At 47.9% G+C, this 26,669-nt stretch overlaps 1 protein-coding gene across 7 annotated transcripts in view; it reads right to left on the bottom strand.

Moving 5' to 3' along the window:
- GATAD2A (GATA zinc finger domain containing 2A) overlaps positions 1-26,669 on the bottom strand; it is a 97,459-nt gene that overhangs the window by 27,257 nt on the left and 43,533 nt on the right. For 5 of the 7 annotated variants that reach the window (XM_046671542.1, XM_046671538.1, XM_046671543.1 and 2 more), the window contains one exon: positions 8,782-9,050. In XM_046671542.1, coding sequence (XP_046527498.1) covers positions 8,782-9,044 — 263 coding nt within the window. In that variant the 5' untranslated portion in view covers positions 9,045-9,050. The remainder of the gene's footprint in view (positions 1-8,781; positions 9,051-26,669) is intronic. The other 2 variants (XM_046671539.1, XM_046671537.1) reach the window with 1 other exon arrangement.

Here is a 26,669-nt window from a genome sequence, read left to right as displayed (position 1 = left end):
CACAGGCAGCCAGTGCAGCAAGAATCACTGGCCTCACCCTTCTGTCATGGAACAGAAAAGGGTGACAGTCACACAAGCAGGCCAGGACCTGGACCTAGACTTCTCTGGAGACCCTGTGGCTAAAACTGTGAAGACTGACAACATCATGTGAGGATGAAGCGGCTAGATCCCCACACCTGCGAAAGTAAAATGGCCTAGACATTTTAGAGGAGAAGCCTGGCAGTTTCTTTAAAACAACTCAACACACACCTACCCTGGGACCCCTGCAAGTCAATCCCTACATGTTAATACCTACATATTTAGCAAGAGAAATGAAGACCGATGACGTCCACTCAAAGACTGCTGTAAGAATAATCATGGCAGCCGTGTTCACACCAGCCCCAAACTGGAGACCACCCAGTGTCATGGATAGGTGACTGGATACACAGGAGTCACTTGGCAGAACACTGATACACACAACAAGAATGAATCCCAAAGCCTGCAGAGTAAAGGAAGCCAGACTCCACTGAGCACATATTGCATGATTCCACTTCTGGGAAAGTCTGAGAAGCAGCAAGATTAGTCTAGAGTAGGAGAATATACCCAATCAGGGAGAGCAGGAAAGGTATGGAGGGCTCCAGGGAACCTTCTAGGTGATGATAAGGTTCTGCATCCTGATAAGGCTTTGGGGTACACAGGTGGATGCATGTGTGAAAATCGTACCAGGAGAGACTCACACAGCATGCTCCAGCATTACCTCCTTGCAGGGCGGGTTGGCAACCCTGGTGTTTACTTTATCCTTCCTCTCCCAAGAGGCCACTTGTAAAGAATGTCTGCCCAAACAACAAAGACTCTACCTAAGACCTGTGGAGTTGTCTTGGAAAAGTTAGTGATGAACATTTTTTTCCGGCAGGCCCCATTTCTACACACTACAAGGCCGTCCACACAGTCCCGCATTACAGACAACAAGCAGCTGCACTAGCACATTACTTTCAGATTCATTTTCGCTTTGGAAGAGGACTCGGGCATTAATGTACACGTGGGTGATGTGCCACACATGCCACACTCACCACTGTAGGCCACCAGGACCTGTCTTAATTCCAAATGATCGGCCAGTGAGATCCTTAAGAGAGGAAGAGGGGACTGGTTTCTATATGGATGTGTCACCCCCTACTACCCCCTTGATGAATGCCAAAGTCTCAAAAGAAAGACAAGCAGTGATTCTGTCATCAAGGACACCAGCTTCAACACAGGTGCCCTGCTTTGAAGGCCCAATAAACAGACGGCACTTTTAGTGAATTTTACAGTCTGTTAAAGCTCCCAAATGCTTGACCAGGGAGGTGAAAAGCCAGAAAAACTGAAGCCAAGAACGGCTCGAACAGCTCAGATGCTACTGCCAATTCCCAGTAGGCCAAAGGCCCCTCAGTGGAGATAGGAGCCCCTCCTATCCACACCACAGGGCAGGCTCTTGGTCCAAGTGAAGCCCTAACTCACAGCAAATGAGACGTGTGATGCAAAGGGGACAGGGGAGAGAGGAGGGAGACACACAACTGTCTCAAGGCCACACACCCCAACAGAAGTCAGGGACAGGCAGTCACCACGACACTTGCCCCACATTCACCAAGACCCATGTGGAAGGCTGTTAAAAAGCAGAAACGGTCCCCCTAGTCTACCCCTGCCCCACCCATGGAACCCTGGGCACCCTGGCCATATTTCCTCCAGGTAAAATGAGGAAGTAGAGATGGCCTGCTTAGGCACCCAGTGACTTCCACCCCTAGCAAGCCACACCCCTCAAGAGTCTCCCCACAACCCCTGCACATTCTTTCATAATATGGTACCCCAGAAAGTAGCTGAGTGATCAGATCCTATCCAACCATTTCTGCCCCCTGGGACCAGCGTGGTGCTTGTCACAGAGCTGGCCTGGTCCTGGTCTGCTGACAATCCAAGGAGAGTTGGTGCCTCAAAAAAAGGCATACAGAAACACATTTTCAGTGAAGCAGGGAGGTGGCCGTTCACAGAACCCCCGCAGAGGCCCAGAGTGACGACGCACCCAGTCTTTAACTTTCCAACGCCAGAACCTCTAGAGAAGAGGCTCATGTTTTACTAATTTGAATGCTCCTTCACCCAAGAGGAAAAAATTAAAAAGCAAGTTGTCCTCACCTGTGTGTGGCCTAGATTATTTCTGAAGATTAACAATTTGTAACAGAGACTTAGGAATAGATTCTACTTATCACAGCCTCATCCAACAGTCCGGACTTGGGGTGAGAGAAAGTCAGCATGTGCCTACGACCTTTGGGTAGGCCTCACAAGACCAAAAGGCTCACAACTTTCACCTCTGTGGATTTTTGTTTTTCCATGAGCACATTTATGAATGCCAGAATGGAAACCAAACTATTTTAATCTCTCTTTTTTTTTTTAACATCCATATTGAGGTATAGTTTACATACCACAAAATTCATCCATTCTTAGAGTACAAGTGAATGATTTTTAGCAAATTTAGAGTTGTGCAACCAACAGCACAATCCAATTTTAGAACACTTCCATCACCCCAAAAAGTTCCTTTGTGCCCATGAGCTGTTAATGACTGCTACCACCCACCACCCCTCCCCCTGCCCCAGACAACCACTGATTTCTCTCTATCCCTAGACTATGTTTGCTTTTTTGGACGCTCCTTGTAAGTGAAATTATACAGTAGTCTCTGGATTGGGTGTCATCTCCTTGGCATGATAAGTCCGAGGTTCATCCATATTGTGGCATGTGTCAATAGTTTGTTCTTTTTATTACTGAATAGTAGTCCACTGTATAGACATAGCATGTCTTGTCTACCTTGGTTTCCACTTTTTGGCTATTATGAATCATGCTGGTATGGACACCCATGTACTTGTCTTTATGTGGACATGTTTTCATTTCTCTTGGGTACAATCCTTGGATAGATTGCCGAGTCATATGGTAAGTTCACGTCTAACTTTGTAAGAGATTGTCAACTGTTTATGCCATTTTACATTTTCACCAGCAATGTATGAGGGTTCCAGTTTCTCCAGATCCTTGTCAACACTTATCATTGTCTGTCTTTTTTATTACAGCCATCCTTGAGGCTTGTTTTATGAACTAGCACATGGTCTACCCTAGAGAATGTTCCATGTGCATGTGAGAAGATATATGCTGCAGTCACCAGGCAGAGTGTTGTACAGATGCTCATTGGGTCAACAGTGCTCTTCAAGTCTTCTAGAATCTTGCCAACCTTCTGTTTAGTTGCTCTACCATGTATTGAGATCAGAGTATTAAAATCTCTCACTATAATTGATGAACTGTCTATTTCTACTATCAGTCCCATTGGTTTATGCCTCAGGTATTTTGGGGTTCTATTAGGTGCATATACATTAACAACTATTATATCTTCCTGATATATCATTATAAAGTGTCCTTCTTTGGCTCTAGTAATATATTTTATCTTAAAGTCTACTTTATGATAGTAATACAGTCATTCTAGCTTTCTTATGGTTACTTATGGTATATCTTTTCCCATCCTTTTACCTAAGGATCAAAGGGGTGTCTTCTTACAGACAACACATAATTAAGGTAGATCTTGCTTTTTTATCTAGTTTGACAATCTCTACATTTTGATTGGGGTGTTCAGACCATTCACATTTAATGCAATTATTGATACAGTAGGATTTACATTTGCTATTTGGGGTTTTTCTGCTATTTGTTTTCTACATGTCTTCCTCCTTTTTTGTTCCTCTGTTACTCACTGACTGCTTTCTTCTGTGTTGAATTTTTTTTTTATTGTACCACTAAATTCTCCTGTTGATCTGTTGATTTTTTTTACTATATTTTAAAGTTATTTTCTTAATAGTTTCCTAGGGATTAAAATAAGCATGTTATTAATGTATCACAATCTACTTCAGATTAATACTAACTTGATCCTGGTAAGATAAAGAAACTTTACTACAATAAAGCTCCATTTCATTCCTCCTGTTTTGTACTACTATTGTCCCATGTATTATACTTATATATGTTATAAACACAACAGATTGTTGTTTGCCTTTGGTCAATTTCCAGAAAGCAGAAATGGCTGTTTTTGTCAATTCTTTCCAGTGTTATAGTTAATACTTCATACAATGTTATGTCTTTTAAGTCAGAAGAAATGAGAAAAAAATAGTCTTTTATATTAGCCCACATATTTACCATTTCCAGTGCTCTTTATTTCTTCCTCTGAACCTAAGTTAGTAATAAGTTATTTCCTTTCATCCTGAAGAGCTGGCAGGTCTGCCAGCAAGAGATTCTCTGAGTCTTTATCTGAAAATGTCTTTTTCATCTTAATTTCTGAAAAAGTTTTGCTAGATATAGAATTCTGGATTGACAGTTTTCTTCTTTGAGTACTCTAAACATCATTCAACTCCCTTTTGATTTCCATTGTCTCAGATGAGAAGTTGGCTATTAATCGTATTAATGGTCCTCTGTATGTGATGAGTTGTTTTTCTCTTGCTACTTTCAAGATTTTCTTTTTCTTTGGCTTGCAACAGTTTGACTATGATGTGTCTAGGCATAGATCTCTTTGTATTTACGCTACTTGAGGTTTGTTGAACTTCTTGGGTGAGCTTCTCCTCAAAAACATTTTGGCCATTTTTTCTTCAAAACCCTTTTTCTGTCTTGCCCCAAACATGACTGCAACCTTGGGCTAATAGAGCCATTGTCCCTCCCCACTTGCCTATCTCCAAGACTGTCACACAAGGCAACAGGCAGGGCTGCTACCCACCACTTTAAATTGAGTGAGCCCTTCTCACTCCTGTGGAGAAGCTGTTGGTCCTGACAGCTTACATCAGCCAGGCAGCACCTCCCTACCAGCAGAACTGAGGAACCCCAGGCCAAATGCCACAGAATCTCACTGTTCTCACCTGAAGGTCAGCGGCTGCTTAAGCACAAACACTTCTCAGATTGTTATATGCCTCTGGTCAATTTCCAGAGTGCTGTGAAATGGTTGGTTTTTCTGGTCAATTCTACCCTGCTTTATAGTTGTTTTTTGAGGCAAAAGATTTAAGTCTCTCCTCACTCAACCACTGCTGGAAGTTGCCCTCCAGTCTTGCTTTATTTTGAAAATAAAACACAACACACATTGGGAGACTAAGTCAGAAAAACTGCCAAAGAAAAACAAGAAGGAGGACTGTAGAGAAGGAGAGAACCAATCCTATGCTTCATCTGCCTCTGCCTGTTCCAGGTTGCCCCAATGTAGTAAAACAAAGCTATATTTTGGTGATTCCAATTCACCAGCCACTTCCTTAAAGAAAAAGGAAATTCTCTCTCTTAGAAGCCACCAGAAACCCCTCTAATCTTCAACATGCTCAGACTAGGTCATAAGAATAAGAAAGCATGAAAGAAAATGAGGCAGTTTAAAAAAAAACAAAACCCAAATACAAAGTCTAGAACCAGCATACTATACAGCAGTGAAAATGAATTAACTACTGCTAAACACAACAACATAACTAAATCTCACAAACATTATGTTGACTGAAAGCAAGCAAAGGATACAGACTATATAATTCCATTTATTTAAAGCACAACAAATAAGAAAAACTAGTCAATGCTGTTAGAAGTCAAGAAAGTGGCTACCCTTGGAGGTATAACAAGTGGGCACAAGGGGATCTTGGGGGTGCTAGTAATGTTTTTTTTTTTTCTTTTCTTTAAAGATTGGCACCTGAGATAACATCTGTTGCCAATCTTCTTTTTTTCTTCTTCTCCTCCTCAAACACCCCCCAACACACACACATAGTTGTATATTCTGGTTGTGCTATGTGGGATGCTGCCTCAGCATGGCCTGACAAGCAGTGCCATGTCCACACCCAGGATATGAACTGGCGAAACCCTGGGCCGCTGAAGTGGAGCATGCGAACCTAATCACCCAGCCACGGGGCCGGCCCCTTGTTTCTTGATTGAGCTAGAAGGATACATCTACTTTGTGAAATGTATCAAGTGGCACACACGTGTACTTTTCATTATATCATTATATATGTTATACCTCAATTAAAAAGGTAAAGAAAAAAATAAAATTCTCTTGGCACAATTTAAAATTGGCAAGTTGGTCTTACATGACCAGTGAACCTGAAGCCTCTTTGCTGCAGCCAACCTAAACTGTGACTAGATATATAGCTGTGCCTTTTGATCTGCCCTATGGGGGATTTCACACCAACCTTGGAAACCAATGGAGCAACCACACCAAGCTATAGACAGGTTCCCAAGGGATGTCCCAAGCCAGACGTTCTCAACAAGTCTCCAAAGACTGCCTGTTTCTAACACAGAAACCAGGGCCATTCACTTCAGAACATATTACAGTTTTGGAATGGCTCTGGGCTGGACCTGATCCTATAATTCTGACAAAACTGACAACTGGACTTCTCCAATGAACTAGACAGAACATTCTACCTAGCTAAGGAGACACTAACTCTACAGGCAACATCTTGTTTTGAGTGAAACTAAAGAATGAAGAGCAGATGCACCAAGACTTCCTCCCCTGACCCTGGGGCCAATTCTGATCTGTCACCCATGAACCAGCAGGCAGTGATTATTGCCCATTTTACAAATTAAAGAAGCACAGGCTAAAATCATTTGCTCAACATCAGTCAGGGAGTATGATTTGACTCCCACTCTGCCTGCTGGCCTCCAAAGCTGGGTTCTTTCCACACTCTCACACTGCTTCACAAATGCCCTGGGGTGTCTCTAGTCCTATAGAAAGACCTCTGTCCCATGTGCCTGGGTTAATCTCTGTGCCTCGCTGCCTGTGTCCTTTATGAGTCATAAGGATATCATCCCCACTAACTTCAGAAAACAATGTCATATCATCTAAATGACCCTGGGTTGGAAGCCAATGGGCACGTGGGAAAAGCCTGGGACCAAGAAGACTAGAGGCCACAAGCAGCCCCAGGCTTTGGCAACAGAAAGATCTGGGCTTGAGTTCCAGTTCTGAGCTCCTTCAACACTTAACTTCTCCCCTGCAATTCAGCAGCCTGCCCTAAGGGGAGCATGGTGATTACAGAAGAAAATGTGTACCAGGAGACGAGGAACACAATAGAGACCCAGCAGATTTCTAAAAATATGGATTCCTTTCTGCTTCTTGGCGGCCCGGGGTTCACTGGTTTGGATCCCAGATGTGGACATAGCACCGCTTGGCAAGCCATGCTGTGGTAGGCATCCCATGTATAAAGTAGAGGAAGATGGGCATGGATGTTAGCTCAGGGCCAGTCTTCCTCAGCAAAAAGAGGAGGATTGGCAGCAGTTAGCTCAGGGCTAATCTTCCTCAGAAAAAAAAAAAACAAAACTAAAAAACCATGGATTCCTCCTTTTCCTCACCCATCTGGACATCACCTGAGATATTGCTGAGGACCAGTGAGAGGGAGGGAAAGGAGACCTGGACTTACAATTTTTTTCTGGAACTTGAATCCTCTGGTTTTAGAACAGGGATTGCAGCAAGTAGAGCCAGACAGAAAAGACCTTTCCGGGTAGCAGAAACACAAAGCACATTCCCCCAGACTAGGATGTTTCCCCAGTAGGATGCAGTTGGATTTTCCCGTTTATCTCGAGAAGGTTAAGAATTTTTAAAGCTGAGAAATGCTAGGGCAGATAAGCTTTGAAGTCCTTACACTACTAGCAGTTTGGGCTCCATAATCAATTTAACACAAAGACTGCAGGTTGGGGCAGGTCAACACTCAGTGAGAATGTGAGAAGCCCCCAGCTTCCTCAGCTCTGCACCTACCGCCCTCCAACCCCACCCCTGTACAAAGATGTAGAAGGGATCTGCAGGAGAGACAGTGAGGGAGACGAGGGGTAGACCACAGAGAGGTTGTGGGGCTGGCCAGGAGCCACGGCCACACCCACATGCCCATGGTGGGACATCTGGCCCATGGAACATCTGGGTGTGAATATTCTGGAGAACAGCTCTCACTAGAGCTCTGAGAAGAGGGATGACCACAGGAGCAGAAGCTAGGCCTGAATTTCTCTTTACAGGGAGAAAAGGTTTCTATTCTTTTTTATTTTTTTATTTTGAGTTCATAATAGTTTACATCAATGTGAGGTTTCAGTTGTACATTATTTCTTGACTGTCACCACATAAGTGCTCCCCTTCACCCCCTGTGCCCACCCTGCAACCCCCTTCCCCTGGTAACCACTGAATTGTGGGAGAAAAGGTTTCTGAGTGAAGAAATGGTGTAGTACAGAGTTTTATTTTTTTTCAAGCTTTTTCCTTAAGAACCTCACAAAAACAGAAGATCAGAAAAGTTACTCTTAAAGTAAGTAGCAACTAAGGAGAAACCAACAGAGCACATCATGGAAGACCCAAACAGAGTGGCCCCTTCCTCTGCAATGTGCCACCTATGAGGAGTACCCTGGACTGGGCTCCTGACTCTGCCCCTAGCCAAGCAACCCAGGCAGGGCATAGCATCTCTGGCCTCCTGAGCTCCAGATCTGAAAAGCAGGGAGGAAGGACCAAAGGAAAAATGCAAGTTTTCCTACAAACCAAAAGCACCCAGTTGGACAGACAGCAGGTACATGTTTAATGAAGACATGCTGCAGGCAAGGGAGCTGATAAGAGGATATCATACCCCCTTCCTGTGAGATCCACACTGTGCCACTGATGTCCAGGCCACAGCGGTGAGGTCCCTTGGCCAGGATAGCACACTGATGCCAGGGCTGGGGTCACAGCCATCTCCATGACAACCCACCAAAACCTGCTTCCTGTGGGGGTGAGGGAGGGCCTTGCCCCCACCTCCTTACACTGGGACCTGTTCCCAGTTCCCAGCCCCTCCCGCTCACCTGTGTGAGGTGCGCATATCCACAGGCCCGTCGCCTGCCTGCCCTTCGCCTCTGCCCATGGCTGTCGCCTCTGCTCCCCTGAGCAACCCTTGGGCTGGGCCTGCTCCTGGCTCAGGTGTCACTCTCGTGTCTCCATCAGCATTTAAATCTGAAGTCAACAATGCTCTCTCCATTTTTATTTTCTTGCTCTCCACATCGTCTTCCACTGGGTCCCGTTCAAGTGCTCGTTTCTGACTCCGTGTTCGGCATGCTTCTTCAGTCATTCTGAACTTGGGGGGAAGGGGAAAGTACAACATTTAGACTTGGCACAACAAATACACTACCTTCTTAGAAACTTTTCAAAGTGTCAGCTTGGTTTTCCTCACCACGTGATGATGGCAGAAGTAAGTACAACAAACAGAGGACCAAGAAAGTGTGTCTGGGACATTTCTTCACTGGGGAAGTCTAAGACAGCAGCAGTGGAGCATCTGGGGAGCTCAGCTACATGCCACCCCATCTGGGGCCAGAGACTTGAAGGGACCTGGACAAGAACAATGGAAGGTGGCTGCTTATCAGAGAGAAGAGGAATTCTCTGCACTCCAGACTCAAGAACAAATAGAGAAAAACTGTTCTAGATCTGAACTCCCTGCCTATGGGATTCTGAGCACCTGCACTGGACTGTAGGTGTCTAGAATCCGGGAAGGGGGACCATGTTGTCTCAGGAGGAGTGTCACTGCCTGGGTCCAGCTGTGTACTGCAATGACTTGGGCTGACCATTCTTCTCCCCTTCAGTGAGGGGTGGCCTCCTCACTCCCTGCTCACCTCAGTGGGGTGAGGAGTGGGGATCACGCTTAACCCTTTGACCGCTGGCAAGGTATACTGAGTGGGGTGAGGCCTGGCCCATCACCACACCAGCGCCCTATACCTGCAGCACGTACATATCTTGATTTAAAGAAGAAAGAAAAGAAGAAAAAAACAGCTGAGTCAGTTTTTGATCCCATGACATCACTGGGCTCCACATGACCCTTCCCAGGATTCAGTCTGAGAGACAAAGCACTTTCCAGAAAACCAGTCTGAACCGGTTCCAGACAACAAGCTGAAGTGCTGTTAACCCTCACAGAGACAGGACAGACGACAGCGCAGTGATGTCTGTCTGCAGGGAGGCTGCTGGCATTCCACAACAGAGTCTGGGACACGGGCACTTGCTCTTAAAGGAGCCGCTCGGAACCCAGCCTCGATGTTCCAACAGGGCAGGACACGGGAAAGAAGACTGCCAGCATCAGGATCTAAAAAGCCATGCAAGAGTTCACCAGGGGACAAAAAACCACTTAGCTGCCAGGCTCTAGTAGAATTCCCGAAGTGCCAGTTCTCCACAAGACAGTCAGTGCCTATGTCCACCAACACAGGGCCCAGGGAGGAGCACACCACATGAGCCCCTCAGAGAATCCCAATTCACACCTGCGGCGTGCCTACACTGAAGGCCTCCCAGATCTGTGTCCACACAGGCAGAGCACCCAGGGCCTCAGTTTCCTCACTAGCAAACACACTGGGAGACCTGTCTTGGGCAGACCCAGCCCTGGAGACCACTTTCTGGGAAGCTGGGGACAGCACAGGACAACAAAGGGGCCACCTCACCATGTATTGGATGTGCTCCCGAACTGACTGACTCACAACCATCTTAAAGGAGCTCATTTCACAAATGATCAAGAGTGCAGGGCCCTGTTCCAAAGAGCCCTTCTGTGGACTTAGACTGAAAGGAGGGAGAGTGACAGCTGCTTTGTGCTCCTGGTATGGGAGGCAGAGCAGTCCTTCTGTATATGTCTCAGGCCAGTGTGGCCCAGCCAGGGCACTCAGACATCTGCTCCTAGAGGCAGCCCCAAAGGGCAAAACTGAGCAGGTCTCCCTGTGGCCATGTCACCTCTGGGGTGCTCCCCATCATGTCTTGATGGAGGGCGGGGTCTGAGAACTCTGAAGCTCAAGGGCATGGGCTATCTCTTTGGTCTACATCTGCCCCCAACCCCTCCTGGTATCTCAGCCTGCACCTGCCACCCATCCCCTACCAACTGCTCTGTCCCAGCCGTCCCCTTAACAAACCCCCAACCCTCTGCTCTCGCCCAGATCTCCCTAACCCCTCCTCGACCCTATGCGGAGGTCGTTTCCTTACTGCCCCAGAGGGAAGCAAGGGATGCTCCCAGGTCCCTCTTAGCGTAAAGTTCTACATTTTATGTCCTTCTTGAACAGGCCTTGACCACAAATCCGGTCAGCTTGCTCACTGAGTCTGTCCATCCTATCTCCCTGTGAGACTGCAGACAAGTCATTGCCCTGAGTGTCAGTCACCCTGCCCTCTCCCTCACTGTGGGAGGGGTGGGTCATCTTTCCTTTGGGCACTGCCTGAAACAAGAGCTCCTTGAATATTTAGGAAACTAGATGAGAGGAGGGATTTTGGCAGCCACCTTGGATGGCAGGTATGTGTACTCCCAGAACCAGGGAGGCGCCTATCAGGGTGGAAGATGAGGGGAGACCAGGACCTCAGGCAAGGAGAGCCCCAACTACAGTCAGAGGAAATTCTATTCCTAAGGGAGAAGCTCCCAGTCTGGCCTGGTGCCCCCTAGGGGAGAAGGAGGCTCCAAGGTAGGCAGGGAGAACATACCCTCAAACAGCATGACGCTGCACCCCTAATCCTGCACTCAGACCCGTCCCCTATGCTTCCCTACTCCACCTCTGATCCAGCCCAGCGGCCCCACTGCCCCTCCCAGGGCAGTCTCCAGCCTGGTAAATCCCAAGTCCCAATCCATGAAGCTTATCCAAACCCCAGACCCTACATGAAGTCCTTCCTCCCAACCACCCACATGGGTAGGGGAACAAAGACAACGAGGTTGCTGTGTGCCAGGTCACCAGACCAGCGAGGTGGCGCCCAAGTGATCTCACTTCGTCGTCACTGGTGTAGGACAAGCAGTCACAAGGGGCCAAAGCAGAGCTTCACACCCACAGGGCTGCTCCCTCCAGCCGTGGGGACCACCCCAGGCGGCAGGCCCTCACAGAACCCCAGTTCTGGTAGCTGGTTGGGGTCCCCAGCAAAGAGCCCAGGAGACAGCCCACCTGCTTGTGCTGTGTGTGCAGCGTCAGGGCAGCTCACTCTGAAGCTGAGGGGCTGAAACTCTGCCAACCCTGGGCCAGAACTGATGGCCAGCCTGGCCACACACATGCCCTGTACCTCTGGTGGGCCACTCTTGGGGGGACCTGCTGCACCCTTCCCCCACCACAGGGAGGACAAGCACAGTGGGAGGGGGTGGGGCCAGCCATGGGGGATGGCACCTCCAGCTCTGATCTCCCCTTCATGGGTGGAAGCTCCTCCAGACAGAAGGCTTCCTTAGCACCCCCATGGAGCCTACTACCAACCAATCTCCAGCACCGAGAGGCAGCTGCTCCTAAAGAGGGCAGGTGCTGGTAAGAAGTGGCTCCTCCCTCCTCTCAACATGAAGGACCCATGTCCCCAGCACATCGGGGCTGGCAGCCACCACCTTGCAGGCACAGATCCAGGGACAGAGACAACTTTGTGGGGAAGAAGCCAGCCTTGAGGAGTGAAGCATGACCGATGCTGATGCAAAAAGCAGTGAGGAGGTGCATTAGAATACTTTCTAAAGAGCAGGTGAAGAGGCTGGATGACCTCGACTGGCAAATTAGGATCTGCTTCACAATTCCTGGTGAGTGAGGAGAGGAGAATGAAGGGAAAGCAGTGACGACAGCAGAAGTTCCAGCACAGGCCCGCTGGGGAACTGCTGGCCCACAGAGCAAGTCCCTCTTACCAAGGCAGTATCCAGTGCTGGCTGCTGCCTCCAGGGCAGATCCGACAGCAGCATGCCCACTGGAAAGACGAGGCCACCAGGTCCACAAGGCTGCCTGAGGCATAGGCTGCTGGCTACAGGGGAGCAGGGCAAGAACCTAGGCGGCCTCAGCCCCTCCTCACTCTCTCCAAACACAACCAAGACACAACCCAGGTTTGCTCAGCTCCAAGAAGGGCAGGTTCCAGCCACACTAGAGGCTACACAGGCACAACACAGACAGACTCCAGGACTATGGGGCCACTGAGCCCTGGGCAGAATGCTGATGCAGGGCTTTGGGTTAAATGCAGATTTCAACTGCCTCTACCAAAAGCTCCTTTATTTTAGTGAAAGAGCACGGGCCACTCATCTGAGAACCTCAGGAGGAAAACCTGTTCTAAAACAACTCCAAAAGGATAAATTACGCTATAGCAGGAACCAGAATTTTTAAACTGGACTCGGGAGACCAAAATAAAGCACCTCACACAGGCCGGGCCCAGGAGGCCAGTAAATGTCTCTCAATAATTGAAAAAAAGAGGAGGGAAGCTAGTCTTGATGACCTAGTGGTTCAAATTCGGCACTCTCACCGCTCCAGCAGCCCGGGTTTGTTTCCCGGTCATCGAATCACACCATCCATCTGTCAGTTGCCATGCTGTGGTGGCAGCTCACACAGAAGAACTAGAAAGTTTTACAACTAGGATATACAACCATGAACTGGGGCTTTGGGGAGGAAAAAAAATCCCACACAACAAATGACCCTATTTAGGGGGAAGAAAAAGAGGGGAGAGAGTAAACATACACAAGTCACAGAGCCAGACCCTGAGGCATCATCATTAATACTACTGGCACTAGGAAATGCTACTTATACTACTCTGTGACTAACACATGAGCAGGAACACTACTAGTAATACTCCTGTTTTAGGCATGAGGAAAGGGAAGCTTAGCAATATGTGCTTGGGATAAGTGACAGAGCCAATGATCTGAAAGTGGACTTGGAGTGCTTTTCCCAGAGCCCAGAGGAGGTGGTGACGGAAGGAGGATGCTGTGTGTGGCCTGACCTCAGGGGGAGCACGGAGAGGTCTGGGGGCGGGGATGCGATGTGTTCTGAAGGATCATCTGATTGATTTGGGGACAGACTGGGGTAGGGGGTGGCAGGGAGAGTCACGGGGTATCTGTATCTTGTGGCTCAGAAAGGGAAGGAGACAAAGCAGTGCAGAGAGAGAGGACTAAATGCTGGGTGTACTTTAGAGGATACAGGAAACAGAACATGCCAACAGCTGGACGTGAGGCCAGAGAGGGTTGCTTTGCTTTGTTTTGTTTGTTTTGGCCTGAGCAACTGGAAAGATGGAAGTGATTTTCTGAGATAAGGAAGGAGCAGATCTGGGGGAAGAAGGCTGGGAGTGGGGTAGTTTGGACATCCTGATTGTGAGCTGTCAACACAGAGAGGCTGAGAAATGTCTGCTCACAGGTGGAGGCCTGCACATGGGGCAGCCATTGTCCTCACAGTGGTGTGGAGCACCCTTTCCTGTCAGAAAGAAAGAAGGGCCTGTGAAGCAACAGATGCCAAGCTGGGTGATAACAGAGTCCAGAGGCTGGCCTCACTAGCCACTGGCCAACCTCCACACCCCTCGACACATAGGCCCCACCAATGGGCAGCTCCCCAGGCCTGCAGCCAGGTGCCCATAGCCCACCAAGTAAACGCACAGTACAGATGGGTCTCTGCGCCCTGGGTCCCAAGGCTGGGGCTGTGCCACCTCTATGCATGGACTCATCTCCTGCCTGGACCCAGGAATCCTATCCACCCTCCTAGAGACACCAGCCTGAGGAAGCTCCCAAGGCCAAGTCCAGATCTGCACACCCTCCAGAGGCTCCCCACGTTCTTGAGAGTCAAACTCAGGCACCTGGGGAGAGAAGAGTTAAGGTGCACTGTGGTGCTGGTAGCCCCCAGCTGACAGGCAAATGCTTTTCCTTCCAGAACAGAGACCTCACTCTGCTCATGGTCTGAGCCACTTTCTGACACATCTCTCTTGACTGACTGGCAGGGATGCAGCAGCTGTGTTCTGGAAGAAACTCACGCCAAAAATAGCCAGCCTCCACCACCAGATAGAGCAGAGAACAGAGGCCAGACCTCAGGGAACAACTGGCTGGGGAAACCTGTCACTTTCTGAGCCTGAGTTTCCCCAACCATACCTCACAGACCTGCTATGTGAAGAAACAAGGTTATCAGAAATAACCTGAATGAGAAAACCGAGTTGCAGAATTGTAGAATACCATTCACATGGTTTTAAAATGCTTATAATCTGCAGAAAAAATACCAAAAGAATGTTTACCAAAATCAAAACTGATAGAAATTGGGCTAAAATCCACAGCACTCACCTCTGAAGAGTGGATTAAGAACTTTCACTTTCCGTATTAAATTTTTTTTTTTAAAAGATTCACACCTGAGCTAACATCTGTTGCCAATCTTTTCTTCTTTTCTTTGTTTTTCCCTTCTCCTTCTCTCCAAAGCCCCCCAGTACGTAGTTGTATATTCTAGTTCTGATCCTTCTGGTTGTACTACATGGGATGCCGCCTCAGCATGGCCTGATGAGCAGTGCCATGTCCGGGCATGGGATCCGAACTGGCAAAACCCTGGGCCGCTGGAGCAGAGTGCCCAAACTTAACCACTCGGTTACGCAGCCAGCTCCTAAACATTTCTGTATTATATCTCTTAGCAGTGACTACATATCAGTCTTGTAGTCAGAGAAAACAAAAAGGCAAGTTAGACGAAATAACACTCCTACCTAGAGAGGCTGAGAAGTGAAAGGACAAGTGTCAGCTGGGGGTAGGGCAAGCGGAGAAGGCCCTGTGGGAGGGAGGCACTTCCCAGATCAGAGGGCACTGGTGACGTAGGGAGGACACATGGCCTGCTCCTCCAACCGGCAAAACCAAGAACACAAGACAAACATGTAACCTTCAGTGGAGTGAGAGGGGACACCACTGCCACTTTCCCATTTGTTATTGCCAAATCTCCACACAACTTTAAGATCCCCTTCTGTGTCACTTACTACAGCAACTCTCAAGCTCTAAAGAGTAGACACAAACCCCCTGATTCATTCCCCCAGCCGACCTTCTACCTGGGCCATCAGGTGTCCCGAGTGGCTGCCAAGCTACAACACCAGTGTGAGCTCACTCTGAGAGGGCTCACATCCCACATGGTCCCTCACCAAGACTGCCCACAGCAAAAACCCCTATACTATTCGGCAGCTTCATCTCTCCTCCTGGATCGATGTTCAACTCTTCCATGGCAAAAACTTCTTTTTCCCATTCATCTTCATTTTCAGAGTGGGGCAAACATTACAAGTTTGTATGCACTACTGAGTTAAACCTACATTTCTGTAAATGAACCTCATGAAGTGTGTGACTCCTGGGGATTTTTTTTTTTTTTTTTTTGCCTATACAGAAAAATGAAGGTAACAAGTCAAGTGTTATCATTAAAAACTCCTGCATTCAGGCTTTCTGGAAGGCAAGTGTGCTGAGATGGAGACTCACAACCTGAGGCTGATGCGGGAACAGGAATCCAGAGAGATGGTCCAGGCAGAGGAACAACAAGGGCCAAGCCACTGAGCAGGGAGGGTCTCAGGCAGAGGACGAGAAGCCACAGTGAGTCCTGTGCCAAAGGTTTTCTCAAGGAAAGAACAAAGTCTGACTACTGACTGACTGAACCCAGGTTCTTAACCCTCAGTGGTCTGAAAATTTAAGACGCTCCAGAAATACAAGCGTTTTCTCTCTTGTACACCATGAGGAGGGCCCTAGCCCAGCCATCTGGCTAGAAGCTCCGTGGGCCTCCAAAGACCTGGACTGAGAAGACTCAGGAGAGAGACTTTCTCTTCAGCAAGTGATTGGGGCAGAGGGCCACACCCATACATGCCCAGGAGGGCAGCTGCCATTCACTCAGAGCCTCTGTGTGTTGAAGATGGGAATGTTACCCCACGAGGTGGGCTAAGGGTCTGGGTCTGAAACCCAGGTCCACCAGTCCTCTTTCTACCTGGCACTCTCACAGGCTGCCCATTGTGGAACATTCCATGTATGGTGCATAGGCTTTTTGCTAATCATGTTTAAACGGTTTGTTTCCATCTGGAGTGACAAGCACATGGTGAGACTAAAATGATGCCCATGCCAGTGAGGAGAAGGATGGAACAGCCATTCTCAAATGCCTCCATGGTGGCCACACCTGAGAAAACTAAGATTTGCTCTCCCTAGGGCAAGGCCAGACAAGACCCCAAAGCCAGAAGGTATAAGCCCCCTGCAGTCAGACGTCACCTACAGCCACCAGGTAAGAGGCTACATGACAGCAGGGCCTCAGCATCAATGTTCCTGGTGTGTCCCTAGCCCTAGAAGAGTGCCGGCCACACAGCAGGTGCATGGCAAACAACTGACGACTAGATGAACACAGGTTTTACAAAGAGGAGCTCTCTCCAAGATGGGGTGGGATGGACCAGACGCCTCAGGCCCCCTTTTGATACTGGGGTCCTCAGATCTTGACCCAAGTTTATTGCTCCTTTGTGATTAACAGAAATGTAAATTCTTCTTACTTTTAAGGGCATAATACTAACACTGACTGAGCAGCTACTTCTCATGGATCAGCTCCAATGATCCTCACAACCACCTGCAAGGTAAGTGCTATCATCAGCTGCCATTTTATAAGTGGGGAAACTGAGGTAGGCAGAGGTCACAGAGAGAATGAGTAGGACAGTTCTGGGAACTGAAGCCCATGCTCCTCCAGGCAGTGCCCATCAAAATATCGTGTCAACCACCCAGAGTCAGGCATGAAGTTTCCAAAGGACACAAGGAGCTCCTCATAAGCAGAAAGTTGGGTTTGACCTGTCACACTCACCTCACGGGGTCCAGACAAAATATGAAACGATTACAGCTTTATTGAGTGTCATGAGTGAGACCACACCTTTTGCTGTTTGCTTTCAAAGTACAGTAAGTTCTGCTGGAGTATAACACACGCATGCCTAAAAACTGCCACGCAAAAATCAAGCCATAAAAACACAGGGCTTTTGGGAACATGGTTAAGTGCACAACATCCCAAGACGTCATCGATGACATAAAAAAAGACAGGAACTTGATTTTAAAAATGGTAGCATGTTAAATGGCTAAGAAATACACAAGTGCTTCCTGAAGCCTCACCCCTCACCTGGGGGAAGGGCTGCCTGTTTGCTGTGACTATGGGTGGGCTGTGGTTTCTGAGTTTCTCTGAAGTGCTGCAAGGAGGCTGTCTGACCCCAGAAGGGGATGGAGGAGGCCCAAGTATGTGCATTTTGATTTTGTGTACCTGCAGGTGCTCTGTTTAGCTGAGAGTAGTTTTCTGGATTCACCTAGTGCAGGAGTCAGCAAACTTTTTCTTAAAGGGTCACAGTAAATATTTTCAGTTCTGTAGGCCATTCAGTCTCTGTCCCAACTATTTAGCTCTGCAGTTGTGATAGTATGTCCGCAAATGGTCATGGATTGTCCCAATAAAACTTTATTTACCAAAAACAGGCCACCAGCCTGAGGGCCACAGCTTCCCAACCCATAACCTAGCATTTCTCCTGGACAAAACCGCACTCAACCAGATGCAACCTGTGTGTTATATATCAACTTTGGATATATATATATATATATCAATATATATCCATATATCAGTATATATCCAACTGTGCCCTAATGTATCAGTAGCATTGGAACAAATCTGCTTTTCCAAAACAAGCATTATAGCAGAACTGACTACAGAGAAAAATCAGTTAAAACAAAGACTTAAACATTTAAATTCAATCCAAGCCCAAGACTCAAGGTTAACTGCTTTGACGAAGTCAAAAGAAATCTAGTTTTGAAAAGTGTCAAGTGCAGACAGCTCACTGCAGGGTCATTCTGTCTCAGTGCATGGGTCAATTTTATACCATCCTAAAAGCCCTACACACACTCAAGATAAATAAGTCCCCTCGTACAAGGAAATAGCATGCTATAAACTCTATTACTGCAGTGGATGAAACTTTAACCCAGTTACAGAAACAAGCGGTTCCCTCAGCACATATGCCTGAGCAACAAACCAAAGCTCTGAGGAAAAGCGCAGGGGCTGAGTCTGAGAAGGACCTGAGGGCACTGGCACACTGGGCTGAGTGGCTGGAGACCTGGGGGCCCCAGGGACACCCTGCAGTAGGAAGGAAGCCGCGGGGCCCAGCCTCTCCAGGTAACCAGGACTCGCCTTTACTCTTGAGGGCTGGGGAAAGAGGAATTATCTGCGCCAGGAAAATATTGAGATGGGCACTTTACCTGGCAGGGGGTGGGATGAGTGGATTCAGGAGGACAGAGGTCCACAACAGACCACCTCAACTGTCCCGGGTCCTGGGAAGGCAAGCAGCAGCATCACAGCTCTGCAACCCTGTCCTATGCGATGGATCAAGATTCCAGAACAATCCTCTTGGGTGGCCAAAGGTCTGCACTAAGTGCATGCTGCCTGCAGCTCAGCCTCCCCCTAGTGAGGGCCTTGGTCCTTCAATTGTGCTAACATTTACAGGAACACTAGGCCTGATTGGTGGGCACATCACTTCACCCCTGAATGTCCTGTCTATCCAACACTGGGGCTCCCTGGACCTGGGGAACCAATGAGGGTTTTCTGAGCCTTCTGCCTGCTGTTAAGAGAGGCCAATGCAGCTCACCGGGTGGACAGTCACTTTACAAAAATGAGAGACATGACCAAGAAATTCTGTCCTGTTGAAGGGGCTCAGTTGCTCCTTTGAAGGTCTCACCATCAGCTCCCGTTGGCCAGGGTGCCTGGGCTCTGGGCTCTTCTCAGGAGGCCAAGGGCATCAAGAAAAAGAGGAAGAGACAAGGAACACACAGCAAACCCAACTTGGGAGCATCTGACCCCACTCAATAGACACCCTATTGGCAGAGGACCGACGCAGAAAGCTGGGGTGTCAACAGACTTCCTCACTCCCAAAGCAGCAGCACACCAGTCTAGCTACACACCAGGAACCATGTACCACACACAAATATATGTGTGTGTGCACTCACACTGGTGCATACTCAGACACGTGTGCCTGCTCACATGCACACCACCTGCACTCACACATGTGTACAGTTTTCATCCCCTTCTCCCACTGCCAAATCTTGCCCAATTATCTCAGAAAAGGTCTTTCTTCTCTGTCCACTTCTGAGCAAAAGGACAAGAATTCTCATGAGTGATCAGTGTCCACTTGGCTCCTGATCCACCTGTCTCAAGTAGAAGGAAAACCATAAAGTACAGAAATGAGATTAGACACAGTTGCCAGAATCACAACATCTAAAGCACGTGAAGGAGCCCAGAGTCCTACATGGCCTCGCACGGATTCCTGTGCACCTCTACCACTTCAACCCACAGTTCCTTGAGCCCAGTCACAGACAAACGATTTCACACCCAGCTGGAGCAGCAGACCACTCTCAAATCACTAGCACTGCAACCATGCCTATTTCCACTACTTTGTGCACATAGTAATTTAAGCTTCCAGAGAAGGCAAAGAACTGACCACTGTTTACTGTTGCTTATCTGGGTGATGCGTGAACCCAGAAGGAAACTTCTGTAGCACGAGGAGCCTAGTCAGTTATTAACCGCCCAGGACATTCCTTCTCCTAGTTCACAGCCCATCTGGCCCAGAAGGATGTGGACACTGATGGGCTCCTGACAAACTGATCCTGCATCAGACAGTGACCTCTGAGGGGCCAGTGATCGTGGAGAATCTCCTCTGCTGAGGGTGGAAGACAAGCAGCTTAGGGTCCCCACCTTTGTGGGAGCAAACAGCCAGAAAGGGCTGTGAGATGAATGTGCAAATCATCATTTTATTACAAGTCAACACCAGAAAAGGAGTCCACCCTGCTGGTCTAGAGGAGGAGAGGAAGAATCCAGAAATGTTTCATTTGAGCTGAGCCCCAAGGGTAGAATCTGGATTCTTACAAATAGAAGAGGGAGGAAGAAATGGCAGCAGGAAAGGTCAAGTGGCAAAAATTAGACAGGCATACGAAAACCCATCTCCAAGAAAAGTAGACAAAGCCAAATAAAAGGAGATTACAACTTTTAACATCTGTTTTTTAAATGGAACGAGGTCACTTGGAAGGAAGAAGCATCCTCACTACAGAGAGGCCACTTACTCAGTGTGAGAGGTTAGCAGTGAAGACCAAGACCGGGCCTCCCATGGGCTTCCCTGGGCACCGGGTGCCCTGCAGGAGTCCAGGGAATGCAGGGTGGGTGGGGTGAGTACCTGACAGGCCATCAGCCTGTGAGAGTGGGGAAGGCTGAAACCTTTAACTGGGTCGTGAACGACAGATGAGGAGAGCACTGAGAGCTATGAAATGATATAGAGTAGACTCCAAAAAGACATGCACACACACAACTTAAATGAAGCGCCTCCAGCCACTCCATCAAATAAATCAATTTCAGCACTAGTGCTCTCCTCCGGCGACCTCTCTGCCCTGAGCCCCGACAGGCACTTTCTACCTACCCCTTCCAGGAAGAGACACCATCTGTAAGTGCTGCGCTCAGCTCAGTTGCAGGAGTCAAAAGGGGAAGGTTATGTTCAGGAGCATCTCAGCCTCCTCCCAACATGGCACTTCTAACATCCTAGGTGTTCCCAAACACTACACTGCTAGATGGTGGTGTCCCTTCCCTGCTCTTCATCTAAAATAGGAATGACCCATCAAATTTAAGCCCATCACCACCCGGGAGGGTTGTCATCCAAGGTAAGGTCGGACCAAGACATTCATCCTATCTAGTCACTTTCAGTCCTTGTTTCAAGAACTACCCAGAGGTGCAGGTTGTTAAGAGTGAAAGGAGTAAAAAGAACTGGCACCTCTGGCTTTCACATTTAGAAATAAACACACATTTACAATCTGATTGTTGATTGTTTTTTTAAGGTAGAGGACTTGTAAATTATGCCTCCAAAATAATGCTTTTTGGGGATATATTTAACAAAATTAACCTAGAGAGAAGAAACTTTAACATAAGTCATAACCATCAACATTTTCTTTTTTCTTTTTTTTGAGGAAGATTAGCCCTGAGCCAACTACTGCCAATCCTCCTCTTTTTGCTGAGGAAGACTGGCCCTGAGCTAACATCCATGCCCATCTTCCTGTACTTTATACATGGAACGCCTACCACAGCATGGCTTTTGCCAAGAGGCGCCATGTCCGCACCCGGGATCCAAAGCGGCGAACCCCGGGGCTGCCAAGAAGTAGAATGTGCGAACTTAACCGCTGCGCCACCGGGCTGGCCCCCCATCAACATTTTAAAAATAAAACCTTAATGGTGTTCAGATTCCTAAAGGCAAATCTCACGTAGACTCCTACACAGTGAGAAAGGAGCTGGTAGCATCGCACTACAGTACTCTGTGTGGGAACAAAGCAGGTTTTAGGACAAGTCATCTCCAGAAAACTGACAGTCACTGCCTTTGATGAGGCTCATGCCACAGGAACAGCCAGCTTCTGACGGTGCACCCCACCACTCAAACTCATTCAGGAGATGTGCAGGGCCTGGCGTGGAACAGCCAAGTCCCCATTCCTCACCTCCCTCCCTGGAGTCATGAGGTAGGGTGGGGTGGGGGGAGATTGGAGAAAGCAAAGACTCTATCCCCGGAAAATGGTGTAGGGATTACGTTATTTTCTTCCCCCAAACACAGCCTATCTCCTTAAAATAGGGACCACCACCAACCACCTAGCCACACAGATCTCACTCAGCTCCGTCTACACTGTGGCCCCATGCCTTGGCCTCTGAGCATCCCTTCCTGGTGACATGAGATGAAAGCCTGTGTTCATCTCCAGTCACGGCACACAGTAGGAAAAAGACACCTAAACTGATCACTATTTTCTGTGTGTGTGTATGTGAGGGAGATTGGTCTTAACCTGACATCTGTTGCCAATCTTCCTTCTTTAGCTTGAGGAAGACTGTCGCCAAGCTAGCATCTGTGCCAACCTTCCTCTATTTTATGTGGGATGCCACCACAGCATGGCTTGACCAGCAGTGCTAGGTCTGCCCTGGGATCCAAAGCTGCAAACCCCGGGCTGCCAAAGCAGAGAGCACGAACTTAACCACTACACCACCGGGCCGGCCCCAAAATGATCATATTTTAAGAGGGGGAGAGACTGGTAGCAACGAACTGTCTCTAAAACTGTCAACAGCTCCCCGAGGCTCATCTTGGAGATGAGGACTTGGAATTTCTATTTGCTCTCTCCAAAGTGCTCAGTAAGCACCCAATGCTCCCCACGTGAAAGTGGCCCCATGTAGGCATCTGAGCCTCTAATGGCCAGGGCCTCTGCCCAAACCCCAACCCTGCAGCCTCAGACAGAGAAACAAATGCTGAGGGAGAACACAACACAGAAACAAAGGTGCCGCCTGTGGCAGGGAATCTGAGCAATATTAAATGTCCACAGGGAACCAGGGATCAGGAGTCACCTGGTGTAGGACATCAGCATGAGGGCTAGCAGATTGAATCTCCCTCCCACGGGAAAGGACCAGTCCTCTATCCCCTCCCAGCTGCCTCCTGGGCTGAGCCTCCTTATCTCACAAAGGGTTACACCTGCCATTTTCATGCCATTTGCAATGTGCCCAGCAGGTGTCACATCACAAAATGGGAGGCCTTAACCCTTCCAGGGCCAACTCCCTAAGGGCCCAGCCAAGACACAGCGCTAACCACCAGCTCCACTGAGGCCTGTGGCTGGACATGGCAGGGAGGTTTTCCATGGAAAATTCCAGGAAGGGCCAGAAAAGCTTTCTCCATTCCCAGGAGGGAACATGAGTAGAAAGTAGGAGAAGCAAGTGTGCATCTTTTGTCACTTTCATCAGGGCGCCAAGAAATGTGGTGATGCCATCGCCTAGAGGCCCTGCCGGGGCTTCTTTTGTCAAGCTCCTCCCTGCACACGTCCTGCGGTGGCAGAGCCACCCCAGGAGGATCAGAGCCAGCAGGGAAACCTACTTCTAGGCCTAAAGTAAGTTTCTGGTCTCAAGGAAGCCCATGGGCCTAAGAAACAGTTCCTACCGACGAACAGTTCTCGCAGCACTTCCTGCACAGCTGTTAGAGCTGGAACAGAAATCCTACTTCTCTCCACCTCCTTGTTAAATAGAAATCTTCCCCTTGGGCAGGGCGTTCTTCTGGGTATAGACACTTACACCAACCTCCAGGAAACAGCTGAGCTGAGTTTGAGGGGCACCACATTAGCGGTGCTTTTTTGAAACATACTACTCAAGGTAAAACCAAGGCTTCACTCCAGCCTCCAGGTCCGCCAGCCTCTCTGACCTCATCTCCTGCCATCCCCCACGTCTCCCCTACCCCTTGACGCCATTCTCTCAGCTCCAGCCACACTGACATCCCAGCTGCTCCTCTGACAGCCAAGCTCACTCCCATCTCAGGGCCTCTGCACTTTCTGCTCCCTCTGCCTGGAAGGCTCCTCCCCCAGATCTCTGTGTAACACACTTCCTTCAGGTCTGAACTGAGACAGCAAAGTGACACACATGCCCTTCGATGGGTCTCTACCCCTTTTCCCACCTCATCACCACTAGACATTCTATTTATTTACTCATCTTTCTGTTTGTGTGCCCACCCCATCCCCCACAAAACCAGGGAATACCTTTGTTTAGTCCTACCGTCCCAGGGCCCAGGATAGAATAGGTGCCCAATACAGATTTGTTAAACAGATGAGAAAAAGTACTTTCAGAACTCCCAGCTATCATCTTCTCCTTCTCAGTTAAATAAGCCAAAACGTCTTCGTGGCAACAGGAAAGATAATGAACAAAACTGTTCACATCACATATGAAAATTAACTCAAAATGGGTCAAAGACCTAAATATTAAAAGCTAGGCCTGTAAAACTCTCAGAAGAAAACATAACAGTAAATCATGACCTTGGATTTAGAAATAGATTCTTAGATATGACACCAAAAGCACAAGAGCAGTAAAAGAAAAAAAGATAAATTGGACTTCATGAAAACTAAAATTTTTTGTGCATAGGACACTATCAAGAGAGTGAGGGGCTACCCCGTGGCCGAGTGGTTAAGTTTGCGCGCTCTGCTTCAGCGGCCCAGGGTTTCGCGGGTTTGGACCCCGGGTGCAGACACGGCACTGCTCAAGCCATGCTGAGGCAGCGTCCCACACACCACAACTAGAAGGACCCACAACTAAAAATATACAACTATGTACTGGGGGGCTTTGGGAAGAAAAAGGAAAAATAAAATCTTTTAAAAAAAAAAAAAGAGAGAGTGAAAAAGCCCACGGAATGGGAGGAAATATTTGCAAATCATATATCTGATTAGGGCCTAGTTTCCAGAATATATACAGAACTCTTAAAACTCAACAAACCCAATTCAAAAATGGGCAAAGGACTTGAATAGACATTTCTCCAAAGAAGATATACAAATGGCCAACAAGCACATGAAAAGATATTCAACATCATTAGTCATTAGGGAAATGCAAATCAAAACCACAATGAGATACCACCTCACACCCACTAAAAACAACTGGCTAAAAAAAAAAAGGAAAATAACAAGTGTTGTAGAGGATGTGGAAAAATTGGAACCCTCATAACACTGCTGGTGGGACTGTAAAATTGTGCAATGACATGGAAAACAGTCTGGCAGTTCCTCAAAAAGTTAAATACAGAATTACCATTGACCCAGCAATTCCACTCCTAGGTATATATCCAAGAGATGTGAAAATGTATTCAAACAAAAACATGTACACCAACGTTAAAAGCAGCACTATTCACTGTAGCCAACGATTAAATACTCAAATGTCCACCAATGGATGAATGGATAAACAAAATGTGGTATATGCATCAACGGAATATTACTCAGTGATAAAAAGGAATGATGTTCTTATTCACATCACAATGCAGATGAACCACAAAAACATGCTAAGCTGAGGAAGCCAGACACAAAAGGCCACATAGTGTATGATTCCCTTTATCTGAAATGCCCAGAACAGGCAAATCCATAGAGATAGAAAGTAGATTAGTGGTTGCTAGGGCCCTAGGGGTACAGAGGTGGTAGAGTGAGGAGTGACTGTTTAATGGGTACCAGTTTCTTTTTGGGGTGATGAAATTGTTCTGGAATTAGAGGTGATGGTTGTACAATATTGTCAATGTATTAAATGCCAATGAACTGAAAACTTTAAAATAGTTAAATGGAGATTTTTTTTAAAGCTTTTATTTTTCCTTTTTCTCCCCAAAGCTCCCCAGTACATAGTTGTAGGTTTTTAGTTGTGGGTCCTTCTACTTGTGGCATGTGGGATGCCACATCCGCATGGCTTGATGAGCGGCGCCATGTTGGTGCCCAGGATCCGAACCGGCGAACCCCGGGCCGCCAAAGCGGAACGTGCGCACTTAACCGCTGCGCCACTGGGCCGGCCCCAATGTGAATTTTATATGAATTTTAGCTCAGTTTGGTTTTTTTTGTTTTTTGTTTTTGTTTTTTTAAGATTTTATTTTTCCTTTTTCTCCCAAAGCCCCTGGGTTACATAGTTGTGTATTTTTAGTTGTGAGCGGTTCTAGTTGTGGCATGTGGGATGCCGCCCAAGCATGGCTTGACAAGCAGTGCCATGTCCGCGCCCAGGATTCGAACCGGCAAAACCCTGGTCTGCGGAAGCAGAGCGCACGAACTTTAACCACTCAGCCATGGGGCCGGCCCCTGTTTTTCTGTTTTTTTAAAAAAAAGGCAGAAAAAACAAAAACAAAATCGTAATCCCAAGAAGCACAACCCCTCTAAAGCTGCTAAATTACTAAAACACAAAAGCAGACTTACTCTGACCCCAATGGCACAGAAACAGGTCCTCAAGGAAAGACTCCTTTGAGCAACAAGATCCCAAACGACCAAAGAGCCATCATCCACCAGGGCGCAGCCCCTCCTCACACATCAACCATCTAGTTCTCATAGTGACCAAGGAGGCCACAGCAAGCCCACCATACAGGTGGGAACTAAGAACTATCTCAGCAAAGGAGCTGATGCCTTGGAATGTGACCACATGGAAGATACAAGAGACAATTTACCAATGAAGAGCCAAGGCAGAGAGAGGGCAAAGCCTCAGATAGCTGCGGTCACACAGGC

This window comes from Equus quagga, chromosome 9 (genome assembly GCF_021613505.1).
Source record: "Equus quagga isolate Etosha38 chromosome 9, UCLA_HA_Equagga_1.0, whole genome shotgun sequence".
Classification (NCBI taxonomy): domain Eukaryota; kingdom Metazoa; phylum Chordata; class Mammalia; order Perissodactyla; family Equidae; genus Equus; species Equus quagga.
The sequence above is the reverse complement of the archived record's forward strand: the minus strand, read 5'-3'. Positions and strand labels throughout refer to the sequence as shown.